Consider the following 25,172-nt stretch of genomic DNA (forward strand, 5'->3'; position numbering starts at 1 on the left):
CCATGCGAGCTCTGATTTCTCTTATTTTATTATGATGATCGTTTCTCCCTGTGTAGGTGGGCACCAACAAAATATTGTCACACTCTGAGGAGAAGGTTGGTGATTGAAATTTAAGGAGATGGTCTTACCACAGCGAAAAAAGCCTTTGTTTTAATGACTGCCACCCCAATTCATACGTCATATCCATGGCACTCTTTCACGTATTATATCCAAGGCACTCTCCCTTATTACACATTAATCCAAAACAAGCTGCCTTTCTTTGAACTTTTTGACGTTCTCTGTCAATCCTATCTGATTTGGATCCCACACCACCCAGAAATACTCGAGAAGAGGGAGGACAAGTGTAGTGTAAGCAGTCTCTTTTGTTGACCTGTTACATTTTCTAAGTGTTCTGTCAATAAATCACAGTATTGGGTTTGCTTTCTGCCCAACATTATGTGATTGTTCCAGTTTAAGTTATTTGTTATTGTAATCTGTAAGAATTTAGTTGAATTTACAGCTTTTAGATTTGTTTAATTTATTGTGTAATTGAAATTTAGCAGATTCTTTTTAGTGCTCATCTGGATAACTTCACACCTTTCATGCTTTAATGTTAATTACCACTTTTTGCACCGTACAGATATCATATCTAAATCATTTTGCAATTCGTTTAGATCATCTGATGAGTTTGTAAGACGGTCAGTGATAGCGCCATGTGCAAATAATCTAAGAGGGCTACTCAGATTGTTTCCTAATTGTTTATGTAGATCAGGAACAATAGAGGGCCTATAACACTTTCTTGGGGAACACCAGGTATTATTTCTGTTTTACTCAATGACTTTCCATCAGCTATTATGAACTGTAACCTATCTGACAGGAAATAATGAATCCAGTCACACAACTGAGGCGGTACTCCTTGGGCGTGGAATTTAGTTAGAAGTTGCTTGTGAGGAATGGGGCCAAAGCATTCTAGAAATCTAAATATATAGAATTAATTTGATGTCAAATGTCTATGAGCTGGTTGTGTTTCACAAGAATGATATTTTCTGAATCTTTGTAGGCTATTTGTCAATAAATCATTTTCTTCGAGGTGATTCACAATGTTTCATCACAGTATATGTTCCAAAATCATACTGCAAATCTTCTATTTTATTTCTTGGGGATTGGTGTGACTTGTGCAACTTTCCAGCCTTTGGTAGTGAATCTTCATATGAGTGAGTAGTTGTATATGATTTGCTAAGTATGGAGCTATTGTTTCAGCACATTATTAAAGGAACGTGACTGGTATACAGTCTGGACTGGAGGCCTTGCCTTTCTTCAGTGTTTAAGCTGATTTGCTACTCCAAGGCTATCAACTTCTAAGTTCTTCATGTTGGCAGTTGTTCTTGATTCGAATTCTGGAATGTTTACTTCATCTTTTTTTGTCGTAGAATTTCGGAAAACCGTGTTCAGCAGCTCTGCTTTAGTGGCACTGTCATCAATGACATCAACATTGTTATTGCATAGTGAGGGTATCGATTGTGTTGTGCCATAGGTGTACGTTACATACTACAAGCATCTCTCTGGGTTTTCTGCCAGATTTCGAGACAGAGTTTTGTTGGGGAAACTATTAAAAGCATCTCACATAGAAGTCCATGCTAAATTTCAAGCTTCTGTACAACTTCGCCAATCTTGGGAATTTTTTGTTCTTTTAAATTTGGCGTGCTTTTTTTCGTTGCTTGTGCAGTATTTTCCTGATCTGTTTTGTGTACTGTTGGGGATCAGTACCATCTCTTATTAATTTATTTCATCTCAACTGCCTTCAATACTGTTTCTTTGAATTGAAACCACATCTGGTCTACACTTTCATAGTCAGATTGGAAGGAATGGCCATGTACTGTTAGGAAGGTGTCAATCAAATTTTTATCTGCTTTTTTTAAATAGCAGTATTTTGCATTTATTTGTGGCAGGTTTGGATGTTACAGTATTCAGTCCAACTACAACCACCTTGTGGTCACAAATCCCTGTCTCTGTCATGATGCTCCCTATTTGGTCAGGATTATTTCATGCTAAGAAGTTAAGTACGTTTTTGCAACCATTTACACTTTGAGTGGGCTCCTGAATTAGTTGCTCAAAATAATTTTCTGAGAAGGCGTTCAGTACAATTTCGGACGACATTTTACACCTACCACCAACTTTAAACATGTATTTTTGCCATCATATTGAGGATAGATTGAAGTCACCACCAACTATTATTGTATGAGTGGGATACCTATTTGAAATGACACTCAGGTCTCCTTTGAACTATTCAGCAACTGAGTCTGGGGTTTGTAAAAGGAACCATTTATTAATTTACTCTGGTTGTCAAGTATAACCTCTTGCCATACTAACTCACAGGAACTATCTACTTCGAATTCACTACAAGGTAAACTACTACTGACAGCAGTATACACTCCACCATCGACTTTACAGTTAGGTCCTTTGTAAAAATTTTGGCTGAACTTATTTCCATCTTTTGCCAGCTTTCCGGATCTATAATGATTTGAGGTTCTGTGCTTTCTATTACCACTTGGAGCTCTGATACTTTTCTGACATGGCTATGACTGTTAACAATTACAATATTGATTGTTCCTGTGTTGACCCTCTTCCTGTGTTCATCCTGCACCCATTGAAACTGAAGCCCTTTCTGCACTTGCCCAAGATCTCCTAACTTAAAACACTCAGTCCACTCTACACAGTCCCTTCTACAAGTGTAAATGATTCCTGTGTGTAGTGGACTCCTAATTGATTTAGTGGAACCTGGAAGCCCACCACCCTATGGACAAGTCAAGGAATCTGAGCCTCTGATTCATACCCTCCACTCAACTCTGTACCGAAAGACCACAGTCAGTTTTGTCGACAATGTTACACATGGTGAGCTCTACCTTCATCTCGTAAGAAAGATTGGCAGTATTAACTACTTCAGTTAGCTGCCTCAAACCAGAAAGAATTTATTCTGATCAAAAGCAACACACATCGTTAGTACCAACATGAGCCATCATCTGCAGGTGGCTGCATCCGGAGTGACTCCTTCTAATGTGCACCCGTAGTGCACACTGGATTCCTTCCCTTCCTTTGCAGACATATCCCTAAGGGCCCCCATTATACACCTAACATTAGCGCTCCCAACTACTAGTAATCGCACCCCCAGTGAATGCCCAGACCTTGCAGGCCAAGAGGATGTCTCTGGACCAGGGTGAGTGACTACATCTGGCTCAAGGACTTCGTAAGTTACAAACAGTGCCTGAAACCTGTTCATCAGATGATCCAGGGAGGCCCTCCGATCGGTGCTTTGGAAAGTCTTTCACTGCCAGCTACACCTTGGAATGACATCCCACTCTGCTACGGGAGAGGGATCAACTTCAGTGTGGGCAGTACGCGAGTTGGCCACAGTAGTGGACCAACTGGGGGACACGTGGGTCATGCTGGACTTCCCTCCAATCACCCCTTCTGGCCCCCTACAGTGACGCCAATTGGCAACATCCTCGAGCTGTGTGACCAAAGCCAACACCATCTGGAGCTGTGAACGAAGGGTCACCAACTCTGCTTGCATCTGAACACAGCAATCACAGTCAATATCCATACTAAAGACAGGCTGATAAATACATCGACGCACAGGAAGTATAGGAGTTGATACTAAAGAACAGTGATGAAATTTAAAATAACTCACTTCTTATGAGAAGCTGTGTCAACTCACAGTACTCTGATGAGCTGTTGCTACAATGAGAGGTACCACTTGACTAACTACCAAAGAAATGCATGGTATCATGCAAACAGCGGTTCTGTGCGAAAGGGTGGAACTTTGCCTGATAAATACACAAACACGCACGAAATACAAAAGTTGATGCCAAAGAAAACTGGTGAAATTTAAAATTTTATAAGAAGCTGTGTGAATTCTCAGTACTCTGATGAGCTGTTGCTATGAAAGCTATCACTCGACTGCTGTGTCTCTTCTCTTGCGATATGCTTGTATGAGAGAGCCAAGGTCTTCATCATAGGGACCGCATTCAGGACACTTTTCTTTTGCATTTCCTCAACGTGATGGCACTGCTCGATGAATTCTGTTGTTGTAACACACACTGGTGTCAAAAATTAAAACAACAAATGGAAATTTTGCGATAAGAATACAGAATGTAAACAACTGCACATACATGACGGTAGACAAAAATGTTCTAAATTTTTTCCGACATAAGGAATTTGCACACACATTCCGGCAACTTGTTAATGTGCTCATTATAAGGTGTGACCACATGTGGCAGTAATACAGGCCTGACGACGACTGAGCATGCTGTGAATCATGTCATCAGTCTCATGTTGAGGCAATAACACCCATTCTTCCTGCAAAGCTGCTCTCATTCTTGAAGAGCAATTGTTGGATGCTGACGTCATGCAAGCCATCTCCCTAGTGCGTCCCAGGCATGATCTATGGAATTCAAATCAGGTGGGCAAGCAGGTCAAACCATGTGTGCAATATCTTCCATTTCCAAGAAAACACCAACCACCCATGTTCTATGAGGTCGAGCATTATCGTCCATCAATACAAAGTCTGGGTCTACAGCTCTTCTCAGCAAACACACATGATGTCCCAAGATCTCGTCGCAATACCTGACAGCAGTTAAATCTTTCCAATTAACCCATACAATTTCATGAAGAGGGGTTAGAGTGGTCAACATAATCTCTGCCCACACCATTAGGGGTCCTCCTCGATATCACTCTTTCCACAATGTTTGGGTCTGGAAATAGTGTTCCACATTGACTCCAGAGAGCGAATCCATTGAGAATCACTCCCTAGAGTAAATCGGGACTCATCTGTGAAAACAACATTGGACCACTGTTCGACCGCCCAGGTGGCATGTTGATGACTCCTCTCTATATGTTCCCTTCTGTGAAGACGCGTCAGAGGTAGACATACAGCAGGTCTCTGACAATAAAGGCCACTCTGCTGAAGCCTTCTGCGCACTGTTTGCCTCAATACGACACATCCAGTGGATGCTGCGAGCTCACATGCCAGTTGCTGCGCAGTACTAAGGTGGTACTGTTATGCCCTTACAGTCAAATAACGGTCCTTTCTTCTGAAGTCACTCCTGGTCACCTCTGGCCTGGTCTTCAGGATACAGTTTTGGTCTGTATACACTGTCGCCACATCCGAGAAACAACAGAATGATTCACATCAAGCTGTCGGGCCACATCAGTTTGTGACTGTCCTGCTTCCTTTCTTTTTATGGCCCTCCACTGCAGAGAGTCTGGTGGGCATCTTCCCTGTGCCATACTGCACCGTCTGTGACTGTGTACACAGTGATTGTGGATGTGAGGCTAGCCGGCAAACACTACCTCGTTTCTTAGGTGCCCGTACGTCGTCATTGACATGGTTGCCTGTTGACCGGAATGCCATCTTCCGTGCAGAACACGATTGTACGGACATTTGGTTGACAGTTTGTATGATTATATTGTGAATGAGACACAGGACAGGAAAATAGCAGTTTGTTGCTTTAATTTTGGACACCAATGTGTTTACTAGAACAACTTGGTACAAATAAGAGCTTGGTACATGGCTTCTGTGGCTCCTATCATAAAATGTGGGATTATATCGGCTTCTGTAATGTGGAATCACAATGTCGCAAAGGACCAAAACATTCTGTATGTATGAATGTGTCATTTTGTCATGATGATGTGCCCTGTTGTTCTTCCAAGTGGACTTGCTGTTGATAGATACACATTGTTTTCTTCAGTTTGGCCTGGAAATTATCCCAGCTATTGAGCTTCTCTTCATTGTTCTTGAACCATTGCTGAGCTATGCTGCCCATGTAAAAGTATATGTTTGCCAAACACTTCATGTCATCCCACCTATTGTATTTGGTGACTTGGGCAAATCCTTTCACCCATTTCATTGGGTCCTGACTAGAAAACACTGTTGGATGCGTGATGTGCAGCTGACTTATGGATATTGTGGAATCCAGTTTTCTGCTGAATATATGGATCTCAGGAACAAGGTATTGCCTATATTCCAGTTCATGTCTCTAGAGGTGAAGGCTTTTACATTCCCTGATTGGAACCACAGTGATGCAGACGTTTTGAAGTACCCAGCATATCCATCAAACGATGTCACTTCTGAACCACCATCAAATCCAAATCCAAAGGTGGGATCATCAGTGAAATACAACACTCAGAGCTGAAAGCACTTTTAAACTGACAGAAGAAAATCGCAACACCAAACACTGATTTATGTAGACTAATGAAATTTCAGGAATACATTTGTCTAGGCAACATATGTAAGTGATTAACAAAGCAAGATCACAGGATAAGCCATTGCATATGCAAAATGCTGGAACATTAATAACCAGTGCAAATGCCAGAATATTGAATGCAAACATTTATGCATTGTGTTGTACACATACTGGCTGTCAGTTTGTGGGATGGAGTTCCATGCCTGTTGTACTAGGTTGGTCAGTACAGGGACAATTAGTGCTGATTATGGATGACATTGGAGTTGTTATCCAATGACGTCCCATGTGTGCTCAATTGGAGATAGATCTGGTGATCGAGCAGGCCAGTGCAATATGTTGACACTGTGTAGACCATGTTGAGTTACAACAGTGGTATGTGGGTGAGTGTTACCTTTCTGGAAAACACCACCTGGAATGCTGTTCATGAATGGAAGCACAACAGGTCGAATCACCAAATTCATCTATAAATTTGCAGTCAGGGTGTGGGTGATAACCATGAGAATGATCTGGCTGTCATACAGAATTGCACTCCAGACCGTAACTCCAGGTATAGGTCCAGTGTGTCTGGCATGCAGACAGGTTGGTTGCAGGACCTGAACTGGTCTTCTCCTAACCAACGCATGACCATCACTGGCACCGCCACATCCGCAAATGGTGAATGTTTGGGGTCAGAGGAATGCATGGTGCAGTGTGTCTGACTCAGAGCTGGCCTGGAAGTAACTGTTTTGTATTATTTTTTTATGTCACTGTGGTGTCAGCTGATGCTGAAATTGTTGCTGCAGATGCAGTATGATGCACCAGAGCCATACACCAAACACAATGGTCTTCCCTCTTGGTAGTGCCACATGGCCGTCTGGAGTCCGGTCTTGTTTATGTTGCACAACTCCTTTTTGGTGTTGTTATTTTTTTCCCCTTCCATCAGTGCATTAGCCTCAATGGAACTGAACATCTGGATGGAGGGTACAGCTATTTATACAGACACTGAATATTACAGAATATACAAACATAAGATATTTCAAGAACATCCCAGAAATGATGAATACTAAATAACAAATAATTACTGGTGGTTGGGTTTGAAGTGGTGACCCACAGTGTGCCTACCAGTGATGCTATCCACTATACCATACTGCTTGTGCCATAGCTCACGGGAGTATTATACTACTGTCTATTATGTGATTGAGACATTTGCTGCTGACACAAAACTTCAGGTTTTTGGTAAAGTACCTAGAATGCAAGTGATAATAATTAACATGAATATGCTTGCTCCTCAGTGATCCTGTTGTGACAACATGCTCTTTCATTGCTGACGAGTATGTGCCTTACCTTCATACCCCCCACATCTCTCCCTAGAATATAAAGGCCATAATCCTGTAAATGACACTGACCTTCTCCATTACAAGGACAACATTTACAATAAATGCCATTGAGAAACATTCGTAATAAAAATACTGGAGCTTGATGGAAAATTGCTGAAATAGTTTTCAGTGGAATGAACTTAACAATCAGTATGTAGTAGTGAATAAAATTAATGTGGCACAAATGAAAGTGAAAGATGCTTGTGCATTAAATTTTGAAATTAAGATATTGGGAGTTATTTAGGGTGTTTGAGGAGAAATAACAAATATTTTAGATGGCATTAGCATAGACTAATTCAAATAATACATTCCATATAACATGTTGGGTAATGGCATTCCAGTTACTATGGATTCATGTATCAGTTGTCATTTTTTGTTGTGAAATTCAAGTTGTAAACTTGTGTTTGAGCTTCCCCTATTGAGGTTTTCAACTGTGATTGTGATTTGTAGGCCAATTGTAATGTATCATTCAAATATGTCATATGCTGAGGATGCCGATATGGTGTCTGTCTATGAATTTTGTAATGAAAAAGCTGCTGTTTGTAGAGAATCAAGTAGACAGTTACCAGATTGAAGATAGTTTATTCATGTTTTCATGCAGCTGCATGAAACTGGATTGAGTACCCAGCAGCTGTATCTCATCTGTGGGTGAAGTAGAAGTCGTTATTCAGTTGGTAGAACATAGTTCTTCAACAAGCACAATTTCGACATACATCAGTGTTCCTCATACAAGAGCATGGTAGACATTACATATGTATTAGCTTCTGTCCTCCTCATTTACAGTGGATGTAACGATTTTGAGAAGGAGATGAATATAGACTATTGGAACTTTGTCAGCGGCCAACTGTAAACCACTGAGTTATCCTATTGAAACTGTTTACTGATGAAGCCGCTTTTAAGTGTGGCTTTATCAGTAATACTCATAACTCACATTGTTGGTCCAACGAAAACCCACATGCCTTTGTGGAAACACATTTTCATGAAGGATTCACTGTAAATGTATGGTGTGATCTGTTAAGCCAATAAGTTGATTGAGCCTGTTGTGTTACCGCATCATCTTAGAGGGCCCCATTCTGTAGATTTTCTTGTAAATGAGCTTCCAGCATTATTGGAAAATATTACTTTGGCTACATGGATGGGTACATTCTTCCAACATGACAGGGCCTCTGTGTGTTCTAGTCATCAGGTGACACACCACTAAACATTCCCTAGAAGATGGATAGGCAGAAATGGTCATGTTTCTTGGCCACCAAGGTGACCAGCCTTTACTTCTTTAGAGTTTTGCCTGTGGGGATGGTCTACAAATAAAAAATAAAAACACGAAATAAGGTGTTCATTTGGACTATGCTTCCATGAATTAGCACGAAGACAAACTCGAGAGAACTACGTGTGGTGTTGTCAAGGGAATTGGGAAGAGCAGTAAAGTTGGAGTTGAAATTCATGAAAATCAACTTTAAAGTTAATCATTTGCTTTTGCTTAGCACTTTCTCTGAATATTTGTTTGGGTTACATTCCAACAGATGTATCTCTTTAACCAATAAAAATTAGATGCAAGTTATATGGAATGTTTTATTTGAATTAGTCTGTATTACCACCTCCTAAAAATTTATTATTCATCTGGAAACACCCTGTATATGGTTGGAGCATATAGCCTATGACAAATACTTAACTTTTGAAAATGATTCCAGTAAATGATAGATGTTTGATTTTGTAGTTGGGTACATGGAGAACATCTACTAATGGCCACAAAGTATAGTACAAAACTCAAAATAGAAGTCCAGAATGTTCATAATGAAAATAACTGAGATGGTGTGTGTGTGTGTGTGTGTGTGTGTGTGTGTGTGTGTGTGTGTTGCGGTAGGAAACAGTATAAGGTGAAGCCAGTTTTGATGCTAAAACGTTGTAGCAGACATAAATTCCTAGAAGAGGAATAAGAACTTTAGCATATTCTTGATATGCCAGCAATACTCATGTAAAGAACTTCTTAATGATATTGAGGGTATGCATCATAAAAAACTCCAGTTTTCTGGTGATGAATGTAAATTTCATTAAAAAAACTAGTTATAGTCAGACATTTCACACTCTTAACAATGGGCGATTTTTCAGTGCAACATTTTGCGGCATTTTTAAATGAAAACCGAAAACCCGCAATAATACACAATCGGCATAACAGGTGGCTCCACTGTTGTTACATTTCAATACTGTCACTGCTGTGGCAGGGAAATGGCATAGTGCCACATCATAGGTGCACACAGTTGCTGGTGGAATGGTGTAGTATTTTCATCCAACTGTTCCTGTGTGATGAGGAGGCAATTGAAGATGAGTAGAGAAGTGTGGCTTGTTTTCTGGTGGCTGAGGGTACTGGAGTAAGCAAAATTCATCATTGCATGTCCGTTGTGTGCAATGAACCATGCTTGTCTATGGTGTGTGGGTACGACTGGCAGGGGGGATTCTGGGAAAGGCGCACATCACTGTAAGACGATCTGCACCCGGGACAGATCTGTTGAGCCATTACCCTAATGTAATGGGGCAAATTGGTGGCCTTATCCTGGGACAATGATGAATCACGGAGTATGAAATTCTTGTGCGGGTCAGCCTTAGCAGTGGCTTCATGCCTGCCCCCATCAGAGACCATTTGCTTTACTGCAAAATTTATGTGCAGTGGGTGCCACATCACATGACAGAGGGACAAAATATGGTCAGAATGGTGTCAATTCTGAGTCATCTGCTGTGGTACCACAAGTAGTACCACAAGCATGCATTTCTGTCCTATATTGTCAGGTGTCAAAATGTGGTTGGCAAAGCCAACAGCGGAAACATCCCACATCTCCCTGCAGAATAAATCCAAAGGTGTTCACCCAAGTTCTGGTAAGATCATGATGACCTCCTTTGATTGCAGGGGCTCTCTGCTTGTCAAGTTCCTCAATCGTGAAACCACAGTCAATGCGCAGTGTTATGAAGACAATTTGCAGAAACTGTGACATGCCATAAAGTCAAAATGCTCATGAATGGTACCGGACTGAATCATCCTGTTGTACGATAATGCCCACCTGCACACTACCATTCGGACAGAGGCTACACTTCATGATTTGGCTGGGAAGCACTGCAACATCCTCCGTACAGCCTCGCCTTGGCCGTGTGATTTTCGCATCTTTGGTGACCTCAAGAAATACGTGCATGGATGCCGGCTTCAGCTGGACAAGGAAGTGCAAGTGTGGGTGCTGTTGTGGATCCATCAGCAACTGACTGTATTGTAATCATCTCGTCTCCCAGTGAGATAAATGCCTTAATGCCTGTGGTGATTACTTTTCAATGGAACCATTCCATGGTCCCATTGTGACAGGTATTCGGTTTTCATTTGACTGCCAGTCATATATAATGTGGGAAATGCAAAAATCATGTTCAACATCATAAAAGCAGTTATTCTGCTTTTATAATGTAAGTTTATTACTCGTTGATAAATTTTCTGAGTGTTGTATATCTTTTTTTTAAAAAAAAGGGTTCCTCACATAAGCTCAGGAATTTGGAGACATTATTGCTGCCACGAGAAGGTATAGATGTAAGTATGTGAGTGAGACTGGAGAACATGAAAAACGCATCTCCCAATGTTTCAGACGGGAATATAGTGACTTCCAGTGTTCCAGAGCAACAGAAAAAGATGTGATGGGAAAATAGCGGCCTGTGATGTTCCAGAGCAATAGAAAAGTATTTGATAGGAAAACTGCAACTTCTGACATGCAAAGAGAGCAGAAATTACATCTGACGTGATAATCACTGGCCCCACAAATTTGTCTGAAGAGAGTTGAATGCGCAAGTCCATATCACCTGCAGCTGGAAGGTTAACAAATTAAAGTTGTGACTTTACGTGGAAATGACCAAAAAGTGATAACAAAAATTTACAGACAATTTTTATGTCATGTCTGTAACATTACTAAGCAGTTCTCATGCCATGTCTAGTAAACCAGACTGTAATTACAAAAATGTTGAGAGATCAGAAGATGAAAATAAGGCATAATCCAGAAACTGAGTGACATATTGCAAATGAATCAGTTTAAGATCATATCCTGCTGTACATATTTGATTGTTTTTCCTACTCATTGTTTTATTCCCAGTGATTCTTTCTTGTTACATATTTAAAAATGACCACCATACTACTGCTACTGCTACTGCTACTACTACTACTACTACTACTACTACTACATTTATCATGACAGAATTGTGAATCAACTACTTTTTGTGGGACAATTATCAGAAACTTGGTCCAAGGTGCAAAAACAATTTGGTTAAAATAATGAGCCTTTTTTTGGTTGAATGAAATATTTAAACACACATTATTATTGTGTGTAAAATGATTAGATAACTTCAGTGATTAACAGAGTTAAATAGTCAGAGATCAGTATGTTGTAATTTTTTGAAATTATGCCCAAATATTTGTAATTGGCAGAAGTGTTCGATACTATATTCAGTTAGTTCAGTTGTGGATCACATGCACATGAAATGTGTGTGAATTCAATTGATATTGCTTTTGACTGTTGAAAGATCAATGTTGTAGCAACTGAGGACCTGAGCAGATTAAATGCACAAATATAATTATTTATTTATGTATTTATTAATTTATTTCATTCAAATATCATCTTACAATGATATAGGAATTGTCAAGATAGTACAATAAAAATCAATAGTTCAGAATATAGATATACACAGAATATTTAAGTTTGCTATATAAGAATAGGACAGGTGGTCGGCCGTGGTCTTGATTTAGGAACCATTCTGACTTTTGCCTGAAATGATGTAGGGAAGCAATAGAAAACTCAAATCAGGATGGCTGGGCAAAGTGAACCCCCAGCCTGTGAATGAGAACCTTGGGAGACTAGTCACAGCTGTTATAATAATCTTGTGATAATTAAGCCATTAAAACCTGGACTTAGTCTTCACAGCAGAAGGAACCAAATGGCCATAGAGCCAGAAGAGGGCAGAAAAATAATATGCTTGATCATGATGTGTATGTATCAAATAATTTTTGGCATTTGAAACTTTTGGTTTCTTTTATAAAAGCAAAATATTATAACCCCTTCATGAGAAATATGCCTGTTAGGCTATCGGCACTGCTTCAGAATTCTTTCATTATATTTTACACATCTTCAGTAGTGCTGTGTTCATTACAATTGTTTTGTATTTTTTTTCCTAAATCCAAATGCCTGAAAGTAAATAGGCTTAACAATCTAAAATAGATAAATCACTTTTTCTGAAAGCAAGGGCACCAACACTATGAAAGTAATTGCTTGTAAATTGATTTTAATGGAATATTGCTTTGTTATTGTTGTCATTGACCTACTTTAATGACTATGGTGACATGAAATTCATTTAGAAAGCTGTATATCTTGATTTTAGGTGAAACTAAGCAGTTCTGAGGATGTACAATAATAAGTACGACAAATCATTGAGAATTGTGTGGTGGAGGTTCTTGAAGTTGTATGTACTGTCAGGACCTTAAATAAATATTTATTTCATATTACTTTCGAATAATGGAGATAAATAAGGTAGCCAATGAAATGATGGTATGCCATTTACAGAACTTGTCTCATATTAAGAACTATAAAGTTTTCTTTCATAGGATTCTTGTCAATACATTTAAATAATATTTTGTGTACATTCATTCATTTAAGCTATACAGAGAAGTGATTTTGGGTAACCTCTCATTTAGACAAGAACTATTCATCGTGCCATAGAAAGTACTTGGGAATTAATTTTTTCTTCTTTTTTTTTAAAAAAAAGTGGGTGTCACAACAAATTTATTGAAAGACAATCCCATATTCCACCTTGGTTGTTGTACAATGAATGTCATTTATATCATAATCGGCTGATTTTGGTGCTGTGGCATTTTCAAGTTGTTCTGTTCTTTTAATCACCTCTATTGGTGTATACAAATATATGTCTGTTATGTTAATATGTAATGGCTTTCGTAATAGACACACACAATAACAACATTCCACACTCATTGTCAGTTTGAAATAAATGCCATAGTGGCAAACGTGCATAAACACAAAAACGTGTATGGCACAGAACATTGCTCTGTACTGGTTGGTTTGATTTGGGAATTGTGTTTAGAGTTCACACATATACACCTGTAGGCATCTGTGTAGGTATTAGAATGTACTAATGACAGTCTCATAAGAAATGAAATACATTTTCAGCATTTCGTATCAAGGAAGAATTTTGGCATTAAAATACTTGAAGGTAAAATTATCAACTCCTTCCTTTTGTTGACTACGATTTTGGCTCATAAATAAAGCAATATGTAGCAGTGAAACTACTTGGTATTGGTAATCTACCCAGGGGAATAAAATATTTTGTAGAAGTAATGTGTTCCAATGTAGAATAAAGGTGTTCATACTCTATGGTTGGGAGGGATGTATGATTACGCTTGGATGCTAAGTACACAAATTTTTAAGATTGTGCAAAACAGAGCTTGTTTTGAGAGCTTAGTAATACAACATTTTAAAGTAGCTGAAGAAAACATGTGACCATTTCAGTATGATAATGGAAAATCCTGGTTAGAATCTGAACTATGGAATGAAGAAAGATATCCACTCATTTTATAGCAGATACACACATATATTGATTGCTGAGTATTGGAAATGACAGGCTGAAGGAATTACATGTATTTAATGTTTTTGATACAAAAGAATAACATTGCATACTATGTGTTACCTATGGGTTAATGCACATGCACTGATGTGACTTGTTTTAGATGTAGACTTGGCTGTGGCTAACTGCTGATTTGATTTTAGCTGTAACCTGCATAAATTGGTTTATATATAACAAACACACACACACACACACACACACACACACACACACACACACACACGTGACTTGGAATGTCATCATCTTGTTGTTGAAGGGAGAGATACAAGTTTCATTTGTCACATTCCCTGTAACTTACAAACTGGAATGTATTGCCGAAGGCAAATGTACTGTGAGAATATTGTTGTTATTCCTACCTCTTGAAATAAGTGCCTAAAAGATATAAGCTTGTGAACATTGAAATAATTGTAGTTGCACTGTGAATACTTCTACATAAATGGTTTTGAATTGCTTTGTATTTTCATTTACTTACTAGGGAGATATTTTTTCATCCATTATCACCTGTAAATGAGATTTGTATTTGCAATAAAACAAAGTTAAAATTAGCACATTTGGTGAAATGTTACATTTGAGAAACAAATGTTGCATGAGGAAGAGGACAACGGCTGTAGGGAAAAAAACAGAAACACAAGGATTTGTGAGGGGGAGGGTGCAGGAGAAGGAAGGAGAAAAGTGTTATCCACCTTCCTCCTCTCATTGAGAATAATACACGAGAGTTAGAAGGATTTGGCATTATTGTGAATCATTATTCATAATAATAAGAGTGTTCATATTATTATTCTATTACAATTTAATACTCACATTTCAAGCATATACTGTAAAAAAAAATAAATAAAAATACATAGACTGATTTTGGCTTCTCTTATGATTACAGTTCTTGGTAACAAATGAACAATGTAATTTAAGTGTGTTTATCTGTCAATAGATCATATAGTAGTGTTTATTTAATAACCTTTGAGTTGAATTCTATTAATTTTAAATTTAAAATATGCTACAACTGATTTAGCATAATCTTGTGCACTCTCTCTGTGTAAACAGATATGTATGATTTGACCTGAGTATGTGTTACTACTGATGGCCATATAATTAACATATAGGTGTTAATTTTTGACATGTACAGATCTCAAGCCAATCACTCAGTTGTGTTACTTTAAAGTTTACCTGAAGTGACATATATTACAGTTATTAGCAGCATAACATCTCCACATGGGGGAAGTAGTTCCACTTCACCTGACAGTTACTCCTCAATATCCTAAGTGTAACATTACAAACCTTACAACATAGCAGCAAACGTTGCTGACAGCAATAGCTAATAGTGTGGCAGTACATCCTGGAATTGTATTGCAAGCAAAGTATGTGGTGTGCTTAGTAAATCTGATGTCATTGCTTGGGAAGTATCTGTTCGCCACTGATTCATTTTCCATATTTTGATTCCTTATTCTTGTAATGACCCTGGAAAGAAATTTATGAGTTACTCTATTTAATATATAATGTCATTCATAATTAAAAATGTAGAAAAAAATACAGGTCCCATACATAAAGTCAACACTAAATATTATAATACATTAAAGGCACTTGGTAAGAGGAGTTGAGTTGACCAACAGGTTCTTGATAAATTAATTTGTTTCAGATATCAGTTTATTTTTTATGAGTGAATTATTCTGTGAGTCATTCTAATCTAAATGATAGTCTGAAAAATCCAGAAAAATTAAAGTGACAATAACACATTTAATGATGTTAACAGCAAACACACAATCATCTAATTGTTCACTAAGGACTTTTCAAACTAACAGTAACCAGAGATGTGTGTATAGAAATATATAATCACATAATGCACTTTTTTTGTTTATTTGAGGAGGCTGTTTGTGTGGGGCATGTTGTTTTTTAATAGTGCAATGTTTTTATGGGCTGTAATAAGAAATAAATATCCAGGCCATCCCTTGGGCTAAAGATGGATCATGCCATCTATTGAGCAAGTCATTTTCTAATTCCATAACTGCAGAGTAAATGTTCTCATATTTTGGTATGACTATTCTGATGATCATATGAATTCTGGAAATAATAAGCAATATGACATGGCCAAAATATTGTACATTGGAACTGAACTGACCATTGGAAGTTTTCACTCCAGTCCTTCTGTTATGGATCTCCATTATTTAGTGTGTTGGGATACCATGGGATTGTTGTGTGTTCCTAACTATTATATTGCCTCAGTTTTCTGGCCTCCTTATTATTCTATCACAAACTGTTTCCACAAATTAAGGGAAGATCACAAAAATAATTACTAACATACTCATTTTCAAAGATGAGGAAAACCACAACAGTTGAACCAAAACTATTTTATTGTTTACAACTGGTTTTGGAATAATATAATTCCATCTGCTGGAATACACTGTAGCAATGGAAACAATATGTTACAATTATGAATAAGCAGTAATTCAAAAATGAAACTGTGATAGCAAACTGATAACCATGCATTACTTGCATAATGTGTAAGAGAACCAAGGTTATCTTCTGCCCTTTGCTGTCTGTGGAACAGAAGTTTCTAGCATAATTATATACCAGTATCAAATGTAATGAAATGTATCCAGCAAGTTTGTTTATGACACACAATATACAGTTTATCTTCAAATCTGGAATACATTTGAAACACCAGCCGTGGTGGTCTCGTGGTTCTAGGCGCTCAGTCCGGAACCGCGTGACTGCTGCGGTTGCAGGTTCGAATCCTGCCTCGGGCATGGATGTGTGTGATGTCTTTAGGTTAGTTAGGTTTAAGTAGTTCTAAGTTCTAGGGGACTGATGACCACAGATGTTGAGTCCCATAGTGCTCAGAGCCATTTGAACCATTACATTTGAAACGTACATGGATGAATCCATTTGGTATAGCACAAGTAGCGCCAGTACTTAGTGCAAACCCCCTAGCCACAGTGAAGCTCATATAATAATGTGTAATACTATTTATGGTTGTCTATGTAATCTCCACAGGAAGTAGATGCCAACCTGCAAATTTAACTTCAGCATGGCTGATGTCAGGAGAGGAGAACTCTCAGCAGTAACACACTTCCTGAGAGCGACCCATACATTCTCTACTAGATGTAAGTCAGGAAATTGAACTAACCACTCCATGTCCTGAATTGTTTGCTGTTGAAGATATTTTTCCATGAGAGAAGCTCTTTGTGTTCAAATGTTGCTGACTAGTAAGATGAAAATCTCCACTTATTGTACCATCATACGACTGTACATAAGCACCAAGGGTGCCATTTCGATTTCAGAAAACCTCTAGTCACAGTTTCACATGGCTAGAAATCCAAGTCCATGCCGTCACCCAAATCTCTCTCTCTCTCTCTCTATCTCTCTCTCTCTCTCTCTCTCTCTCTCTCTCTCTCTCTCTCTCATATATAGGTACTACTTTCACATGTATTTGATAGATAGTTAAATGGCTTCATGAGAAACAAAGTTACGATTGCTGCCACACTCGTCACCTCACACATAACTACAATCATGAAGCCTTTTGGGCCCAATACGTGTCACTCTTCTGGTGGCTTCACCAAGGGCAAACCACAGAGTGAGTGGGAACATTGTCTTATTATTTTAAGCAGATACCAGCTAATACTCATCATATGTACACTTTGCAGCTCTTGGCTAATCCTTCTGGATGTTGAGCATGCACTTAGAAATGGTTACCACAGTCTATAAGTGACAAAAAGATGAATGTGTAACCACTTGCTGACCTTTGTACCAGTGGTCACAAATAATGTGTAATACTATTTATGGTTGTGTATGTAATCTCCACAGGAAGTAGATGCCAACCTGCAAATTTAACCACTATTTTGCTTGTGGCAGATTTACATAATGCTGCCATGGCAATAATGTACTCAAGCTAGACTTAATAACTTTACAAGTTATTGCTGTTTCTCTGATTTTTTCATAATATATTGAAACCAATGTAAGATTTAGATAAATATTGTGTGTTGGATTGTGTATGGAGAAGAATTAAAGTGTGCTGAAGAGAGAGATGTATTGATAGTATTGTACTTTATATTTGTTTGCTTTATTTATCAATCCATAGGAGTCCTTTAACATAGACACACAATCAGGCAATGTGATACTACTTTAGATAGTTAATTATTGAATACTTTGAATAAATAGTTATAATATTGTCATTTCAGATGAATCTTTATGAAAGTGTAGCTATATTTTTACCATAGCAACAGTATTGTTTATTTATAAATAAATGAATAATTTTTGTATAACTGATTGTGGCCATTTTCTTTATTTTGCAGGTGAGGAACATGAGTCTGTCTATCTCAAGTGCAATTTTACACACAAACACACCAAGGAAATGACCAACATTGATGTACCGTAGAGCTTTCAAAGCAAGAAGCAGCCTAGTTAATTTTACAAGTATTATTTCATGCTAAAAATTATGATGTGAATCTCATTGATAACTCACCATTCCATGTACATGTGTAAGACAGAAGGTACAAATTGTGCTGTAGGTCTCTCTCTCATTCTCTAATGATAACTGATGACATGGTAGAGAATCGTTACCTATAATGTTGAATGATATTTTGCATATTATATATGTATTAAATTCTTGTTATGTTGGATTAAAAATATAAATGACTATATTGCATACTTAAGTTATTAAAAAAGAAACATATTTATGACCTGGATAATTTATTTATTTTTTTAAATTTAATATGTAAGTCCTAAACATCAGTAATCACTATAAGTACAGCAGATTTAGGGATAAAATACTTGTGTACCAGAACACAATAATTTATATTACAAAAGGAACAAGAAATGTTCAAACAATAATGCTGCTAGTCTATTCACACATCAGGATGTGAAATGTTGTAAAAGAAAACAAGACATCCACCCAAATGTTGGTTTGATCACCATAGTTTTTTGCTGAGTGTAGTATTATTACTGAACGGGTATGCTCTTGACTTCCTTCAGTGTTTTTAACCCAGCCAGGTATGAGTGGACCTAACACATTATTGCCACAGACTAGATTCACTTATTGTCCATTACAAAAAGTGAAATATGAAGGAGAAGAAATGATGTACAGAAAAGAAACAAAAGAGTTTAAAACTATGCACAATGCAAAAACATACAAATTAAAATGACAATAATTTGAGCAAAATGACTGAACATCACATTGTTTCCCAGTCTCTTCAAAAAATTTGTTTACTTTAATTTTAATTTATGAGCATGGTTTTGTAATCCGTTAAATTATTTTCAACATTTTTTCCTCTGAACGGTGTTCGGCCCTTACATAACTTAAAATCCCATGTTTTCCATTTTTGTTTTAAAGTAAGTAAAGTTTCACACTTTCAGGAACCCTCTGCTTCTTGTTCAAGTTCTAATGTGAGTCATGTATCTTCAATGACTTTGTCATCAACAGGATGCTAGAAATGGGAGGAAATCAGCTGTGATTTTTTGAAAGGAAGTTTCCCAGTATTTACATGGGGTGATTTAGGGAACAACATAAAATACTTCATTCTATATGTCCAAATGAGTCTTTGAATGTAGGTTCTTTGTACTATCTGCTGCACCACTTGGTCAGTACTGTCCTATGAATTTAATTTCAGTCAGCTGAAACAATGTAGTGTGTGTGTGTGTGTGTGTGTGTGTGTGTGTGTGTGCGTGTGTGTGTGTGTGTCACATGGATGTTACTTTTCAATGTGAATATACATTACTAGCAAACCCTGCAATGCTTCACTATTGTAAAATATTTATGGAAATTGGATATACATCCTAAACTCCTTCCTTCCCCATGCTTCCATCTGCTCCTCTCCATTCTCTTTGTCAATTTCCTCCTGCTCCCACCATCCCATCTCTCTCTCTCTCTCTCTCTCTCTCTCTCTCTGTGCGTCACCTCCACCCCCCCCTGTATTTGTTCATATCTTCTTCTCACTTTTCTCTTACTCTGAGCCTTGTTTATTGTAATTGCAAAAGAAAGCTTGATTGGAAATTGAAGTCACTTAAAATGAATGGGTTAAATGGTTGGGATCATTGGTATGCAGGGTATGGGAGAGACCTCTCCTGCTGCCTCTGTGAGGACAGCAGTTTCAGTGACAGTATTACACATAGTTTTAATTTTTGAATGGGTAGGATTACAAAGTTTCAAATTATTCAGATTCTATAGTATTATTCTAATAATGAGCCAATAAGCAATAAATACAACGTTCCTGTTTTCTTTAAAACCAGCGGCAAGGCAGAAAACGAAATGGCACATTGTTGTCTATACGATTTTTGTTTAAAATTATGTATAAGGAGGAAGAATACAGTGTGAACATAAAGTCTGGGAACACTTTCAATTATTTATTGCACAAGAACCAAACACTGTACAGATATACATATGTCATTTTGAAGAGAAACCAAAAGTTTTTTTTTTTATGTATACCGCCACAGCATAGTTTGGTAATTTGCCAATAGTCAGCAGTAGTTGCAAACATGGCGATGGATCGGCCGTGCTACAGAAGAGCACAGCTGTTTCATGAAATGGCCTCCCCAATCACCAGATCTCACTCCATGTGACTTTTTTCTGTGGGGCCACATTAAATATCTGGTGTATGTACTGCCTCTACCACATGATGTAGCAGAGCTCCAGGAGAGAATACGGGAAGCGACTGCCACAGTTGACGATGCCATGCTGGGACGGGTATGGCAAGAATTCAGTTCCATATTGATGTCCACCGAGTCACTCATGGTTCGCATATCAAATGTTGGTTAAAAAAAAAAACTTGCAGAGTTTTTCTTCAAAATGCAATATGTATGACATCTGTACAATGTTTAATTCTTGTGCAATAAATAATTGAAAGTGTTCCCGGACTTTATGTACAGCCCGTATATGTGGGAGAAACAGTTTTTACAATAGTTTACATGCCCTGCTATCGTAGTTAAAACTGACTGTGAGAAAGAAAGTGAAACTGCATGTTTTCACAGCACAGCACTTTCCTTATTAAGTCAGGTTTGACAGAAAAAATATATATATTGTGGTTAAAAAGATATTTATCCTATACCTGCCTGAATATATATAGGTGTATCAGTTAAAAATTTGAAGCAAATTGGTCAAAAAAATTTTCGAGATATTTGCCGACAATGTTTCCCCTTTATATATTAAAAATATGTAGCTTATTTCTGTCTGTTTGATGATTAGAGTATTGTGCAAAAAGTTGAAGTAAATCGTTCAAGAACTTTTTGAGGTTTTTGCTAACAATATTTCTCGTTTATTTATACACCATATTATTAAAAAAAATGTAGTCATATTCGCCTGAACATTTGTTAGAGCAATGTGTATAAATTTGAAGTAAATTGATTGAGAATTTTTTAATACTATTGGAAACAATGTTTCTCCTTTATATACAGGGTTGCACACGAGTGAGTACAGACTGCTCACCAGTTATGCTTTGTTGCCCGCCATGAGCAGATCCAACAACCACTAGGTAAACATGTAATAATTAGATAATAAAGAAATAAAAAAATAATTCCTCAAAGATTTGCATATACACAGCAGTTTTTATTGTTGTTTCAAACAATATGGAACCCACAGTCCGACTTGCTGATAAGGCACACTGTACTCTGGTTTTTTTCACTGTGAAGAGGTTCCTCATTAATCTTGATTGTTTGTTGACCGGTATCTGGTGTTCTGGGAGTTCACATGTCCTGTCAGATGGGCTTCATCACTCTTGAAATTAAGCAGCAGATCCAACATTTCACACTCGCCTGTTTGACATAGCCACACACTGTAATTAACATTTTTTGCCTTATATTCCTCCTTCAGTTCTTGGACACATGTCATTTTCTAGGGCTTCTTCCCTATATGGTGTAACACTCACTGACAAGACTTACGTGAAACAGTCACTTGTTGCGACAATTTGTGTGTCAACTTCTTTGGACTCTGGATCATGGGGCTCAATTCTTTTTTTTTTTATTTGCAGCTGACCCTGTAGTATGCCACTTTGTCACCATGTACTGCTCTTTGCTCGTACAAAAATGCCAGAAAACTTCTTTGCAAAAATGTGTCTCATTTTCTTGTATGAACTGGTAGACATGCATGCCTCCACGATTGCTATTCTTTCTTGAAGAGGATATATCTCTCTGAGATATTTACTTCACACATCTTAACCAAGTCACAACAGCTTTCATACTGACAATACAAAATGTAGTTGTAACAGCTTTGAAACAATAGATGACAACTGACAGGCAATGATGAGCAGTCTTGTACTCAGGACCAGTTCTTCGTGCAGAACCCTGTATTATATATATTAATATTAAGAAAATACACAGTGCATTTCTGTCCAAATGTGTATTAGAGCATATGTAAAAATTTGAAGTAAATTGGTCAAGTACTTTTCACGAGTTTTGTTAACAATGTTAAAGAATGACATGTCTTTACACAGTGGTATAGATAATATAATTCATAATCTAGGTTGACTTCAATCTGGATGTTAGGTGCAGAATACAAATGAAAAATAAGGTACTTAATTTTAATAATTTAATACAATATAAAATATAAAGTAGTTCTCAAATAGAAGGCTGCTTGGAACACTTAGAGTGCCTTACTAGGTAACTGTGGCGGTAATGGAAGTGGTATGCCCCTGCCTTTCAACCCATGACTGACCAAGCAAGTTATATGGGGATCTACAGTTTAACATGTGCCCCAAACCGTGGTGCAACTTGGCATTTTTAACATTAACAGATCATTGACAGAAATGAAAGATTTGACAGTGTGATGTATGTATCTACATTTACATACATACTTCGCATGCCACCATACAGTGTGTGGCAGAGGGTACATTGTACTAGTGCTAGTCATTCACTTTCCTATTCCACTTGCAAATGGAATAGATGTACGTTGATGGCAGTAGATTTGTTCTGCAGTAAGTTGCAAATGCCAGTTCTGAATAATAAGAATTTTTTTCAAAAATTGTCATTGTCTGACAGACATACTTTTATATTATCAGCCATACGTTTATGTTATTTTATTCTTATGATTGTGTTAAAGTCTTTTGACCTATTAGAAAGTGTGTTACTCTTTTTCACAGGTAAAATAGTCTGATGATGATCCTGTAAGAGATTGAAATTGGTCACCGATTGAAATAAATAACTTGTATGTTGTGTTCAAGGCTGCTTTTATTTAAATAATGTTTTATAGTTCTCAGTAGTGTTTTGCGAAAAGAATACCTTCTTCGCTTCAGGGTTTTTGTAATTTCTATAGTAGTTGCACACTGATTGAACCTATCAGTAACAGTTCTAGCAGCACACTTGTGAATTGCTTTGATGTCTTTATTTAATCTGACTTGGTGGGAATCCCAAACACTTGAGCAATACTCAAGAATGTGTCGCACAAGTGTGTTCTAATAATAGACAGGGCAGAAAATGGAAAGTTCTTAGGTGTGCATTTTGATGGAAACTTAAACTGGAAAATCATATAGTAGACTTGCTAAACCATATGGGTTCAGCTACTTTTGCCATCAGAATAATTGCCAACTCTGGGGATAAGGAATTCAGTAAGTTAATACATTTTGCATATTTTCATTCTTTGATGTTTTATGGGATAATATTCTGCGATAACTCCTCACTTATGCGATAACTCCTCACTTATGCAAAAAATATTCATTGTGCAAAAGAAAGTAATTAAAATTGTGTGTAGAGTTAACAGATTATGTTTTGCAGGAAAATGTATAAGCAGCTGGGAATATTAACCACAGCCATACAGTACATGTATTCACTTATGAAATTGTTTTCAACAATCCATCTAAGTTTTAGAGTCACAGAGATATTTGCAAGTACAACACTTGAAGGAAAAATGATCTGCGTTACTGTTTAATAAATCTGGCTCTGGCACGGAAAGGAGTGAAATATGCAGCTATAACTCTCTTTGACAGTCCACCCATGGAAATTCACTGTGGTGACAAAAGTCATGGGAAAAGCAATATGCATGTATACAGACGGCAGTAGTATCATATACACAAGGTATAAAGGGATAGTGCTTTGGCAGAGCTATCATATGTACTCAGGTGATTCATGTGTAAAGGTTTCTGATGTGATTATCGTGACACCAAAGGACTTAAACAGACTGTGAACGCAGAATAGTAGTTGGAGCTAGGCACATGGGACATCCATTTCAGAAATCATTAAGGAATTCAATATTCTGAGATCCAAAGTGTCAATAGTGTCTCGAGAATACCATACCTGAGGCATTACCTCTCATCATGAACAATGTAGTGGCCAATGGCAGTGTTGCTTATCAGTGCCAACATACAAGTAACACTGCATGAAATAACTGCAAAAATCAATGTGGCAAGTACAACGAACGTATCCGTTAGGACAGTGCAGCGAAATTTGTCGTTAATGGGCTATGGCAGCACTTGACAGACACAAGTGCCTTTGCTAACAGCACATCACCTGAGTTTTTGACCATATCGGTTGTATGCTAGATGGCTGGAAAACTATGGCCAGTCAGATGAGTCCTGATTTCAGTAGGTAAGAGCTGATGGTAGGGTTCGAATGTGGCGCAGACCCCACAAAGTCATGGACCAAAATTGTTAGAAAGGCACTGTCCAAGCTGGTGGTGGCTCCATAGTGGTGTGGGCTTTGTTTACATGGAATGGACTGGGTCCTCTGGTCCAATGTAACCGATCATCGACTGGAAATGGTTATGTTCAGCTACTTGGAGACCATTTGTAGCCATTCATGGACTTCATGTTCCCACACAACGATGGAATTTTTATGGTTGACAATGCACAATGTCACCGGGCCACAGTTGTTTTTGCAATTGTGGACAATTCAAGCGGATGAATTGGCCACCCAGATCAGTCAAAGTGAATCCTATTGAACACTTGTGGGATGTAATCGAGCTGTCAGTTCGTGCACGAAATCCTACACTGTCAACCTTTCATAATTATGGATGTCCACAGAGAGAGCATGGCTCAGT

At 37.8% G+C, this 25,172-nt stretch overlaps 2 protein-coding genes across 10 annotated transcripts in view; one reads left to right on the plus strand and one right to left on the minus strand.

Annotated features, from left to right (window-relative positions):
• Window positions 1-18,900, plus strand: part of LOC124721478 (syndetin) — a 150,117-nt gene extending 131,217 nt beyond the window's left edge. For 8 of the 9 annotated variants that reach the window (XM_047246475.1, XM_047246473.1, XM_047246476.1 and 5 more), the window contains one exon: window positions 18,506-18,900. The gene's annotated coding sequence lies outside the window, so the exon portion shown is untranslated. The remainder of the gene's footprint in view (window positions 1-18,505) is intronic. The other variant, XM_047246481.1, reaches the window with a different exon arrangement.
• LOC124721480 (basic helix-loop-helix transcription factor scleraxis-like) overlaps window positions 15,083-25,172 on the minus strand; it is an 87,492-nt gene continuing 77,402 nt past the window's right edge. Inside the window, exons 3-4 of the mRNA XM_047246482.1 lie at window positions 18,678-18,775; window positions 15,083-15,676 (exon numbers count right to left, since the gene is read on the minus strand). Of these exons, the coding sequence (XP_047102438.1) occupies window positions 15,638-15,676; window positions 18,678-18,775 (137 nt within the window). The 3' untranslated portion in view covers window positions 15,083-15,637. The remainder of the gene's footprint in view (window positions 15,677-18,677; window positions 18,776-25,172) is intronic.

Source organism: Schistocerca piceifrons, chromosome X (assembly GCF_021461385.2).
Source record: "Schistocerca piceifrons isolate TAMUIC-IGC-003096 chromosome X, iqSchPice1.1, whole genome shotgun sequence".
NCBI lineage: Eukaryota > Metazoa > Arthropoda > Insecta > Orthoptera > Acrididae > Schistocerca > Schistocerca piceifrons.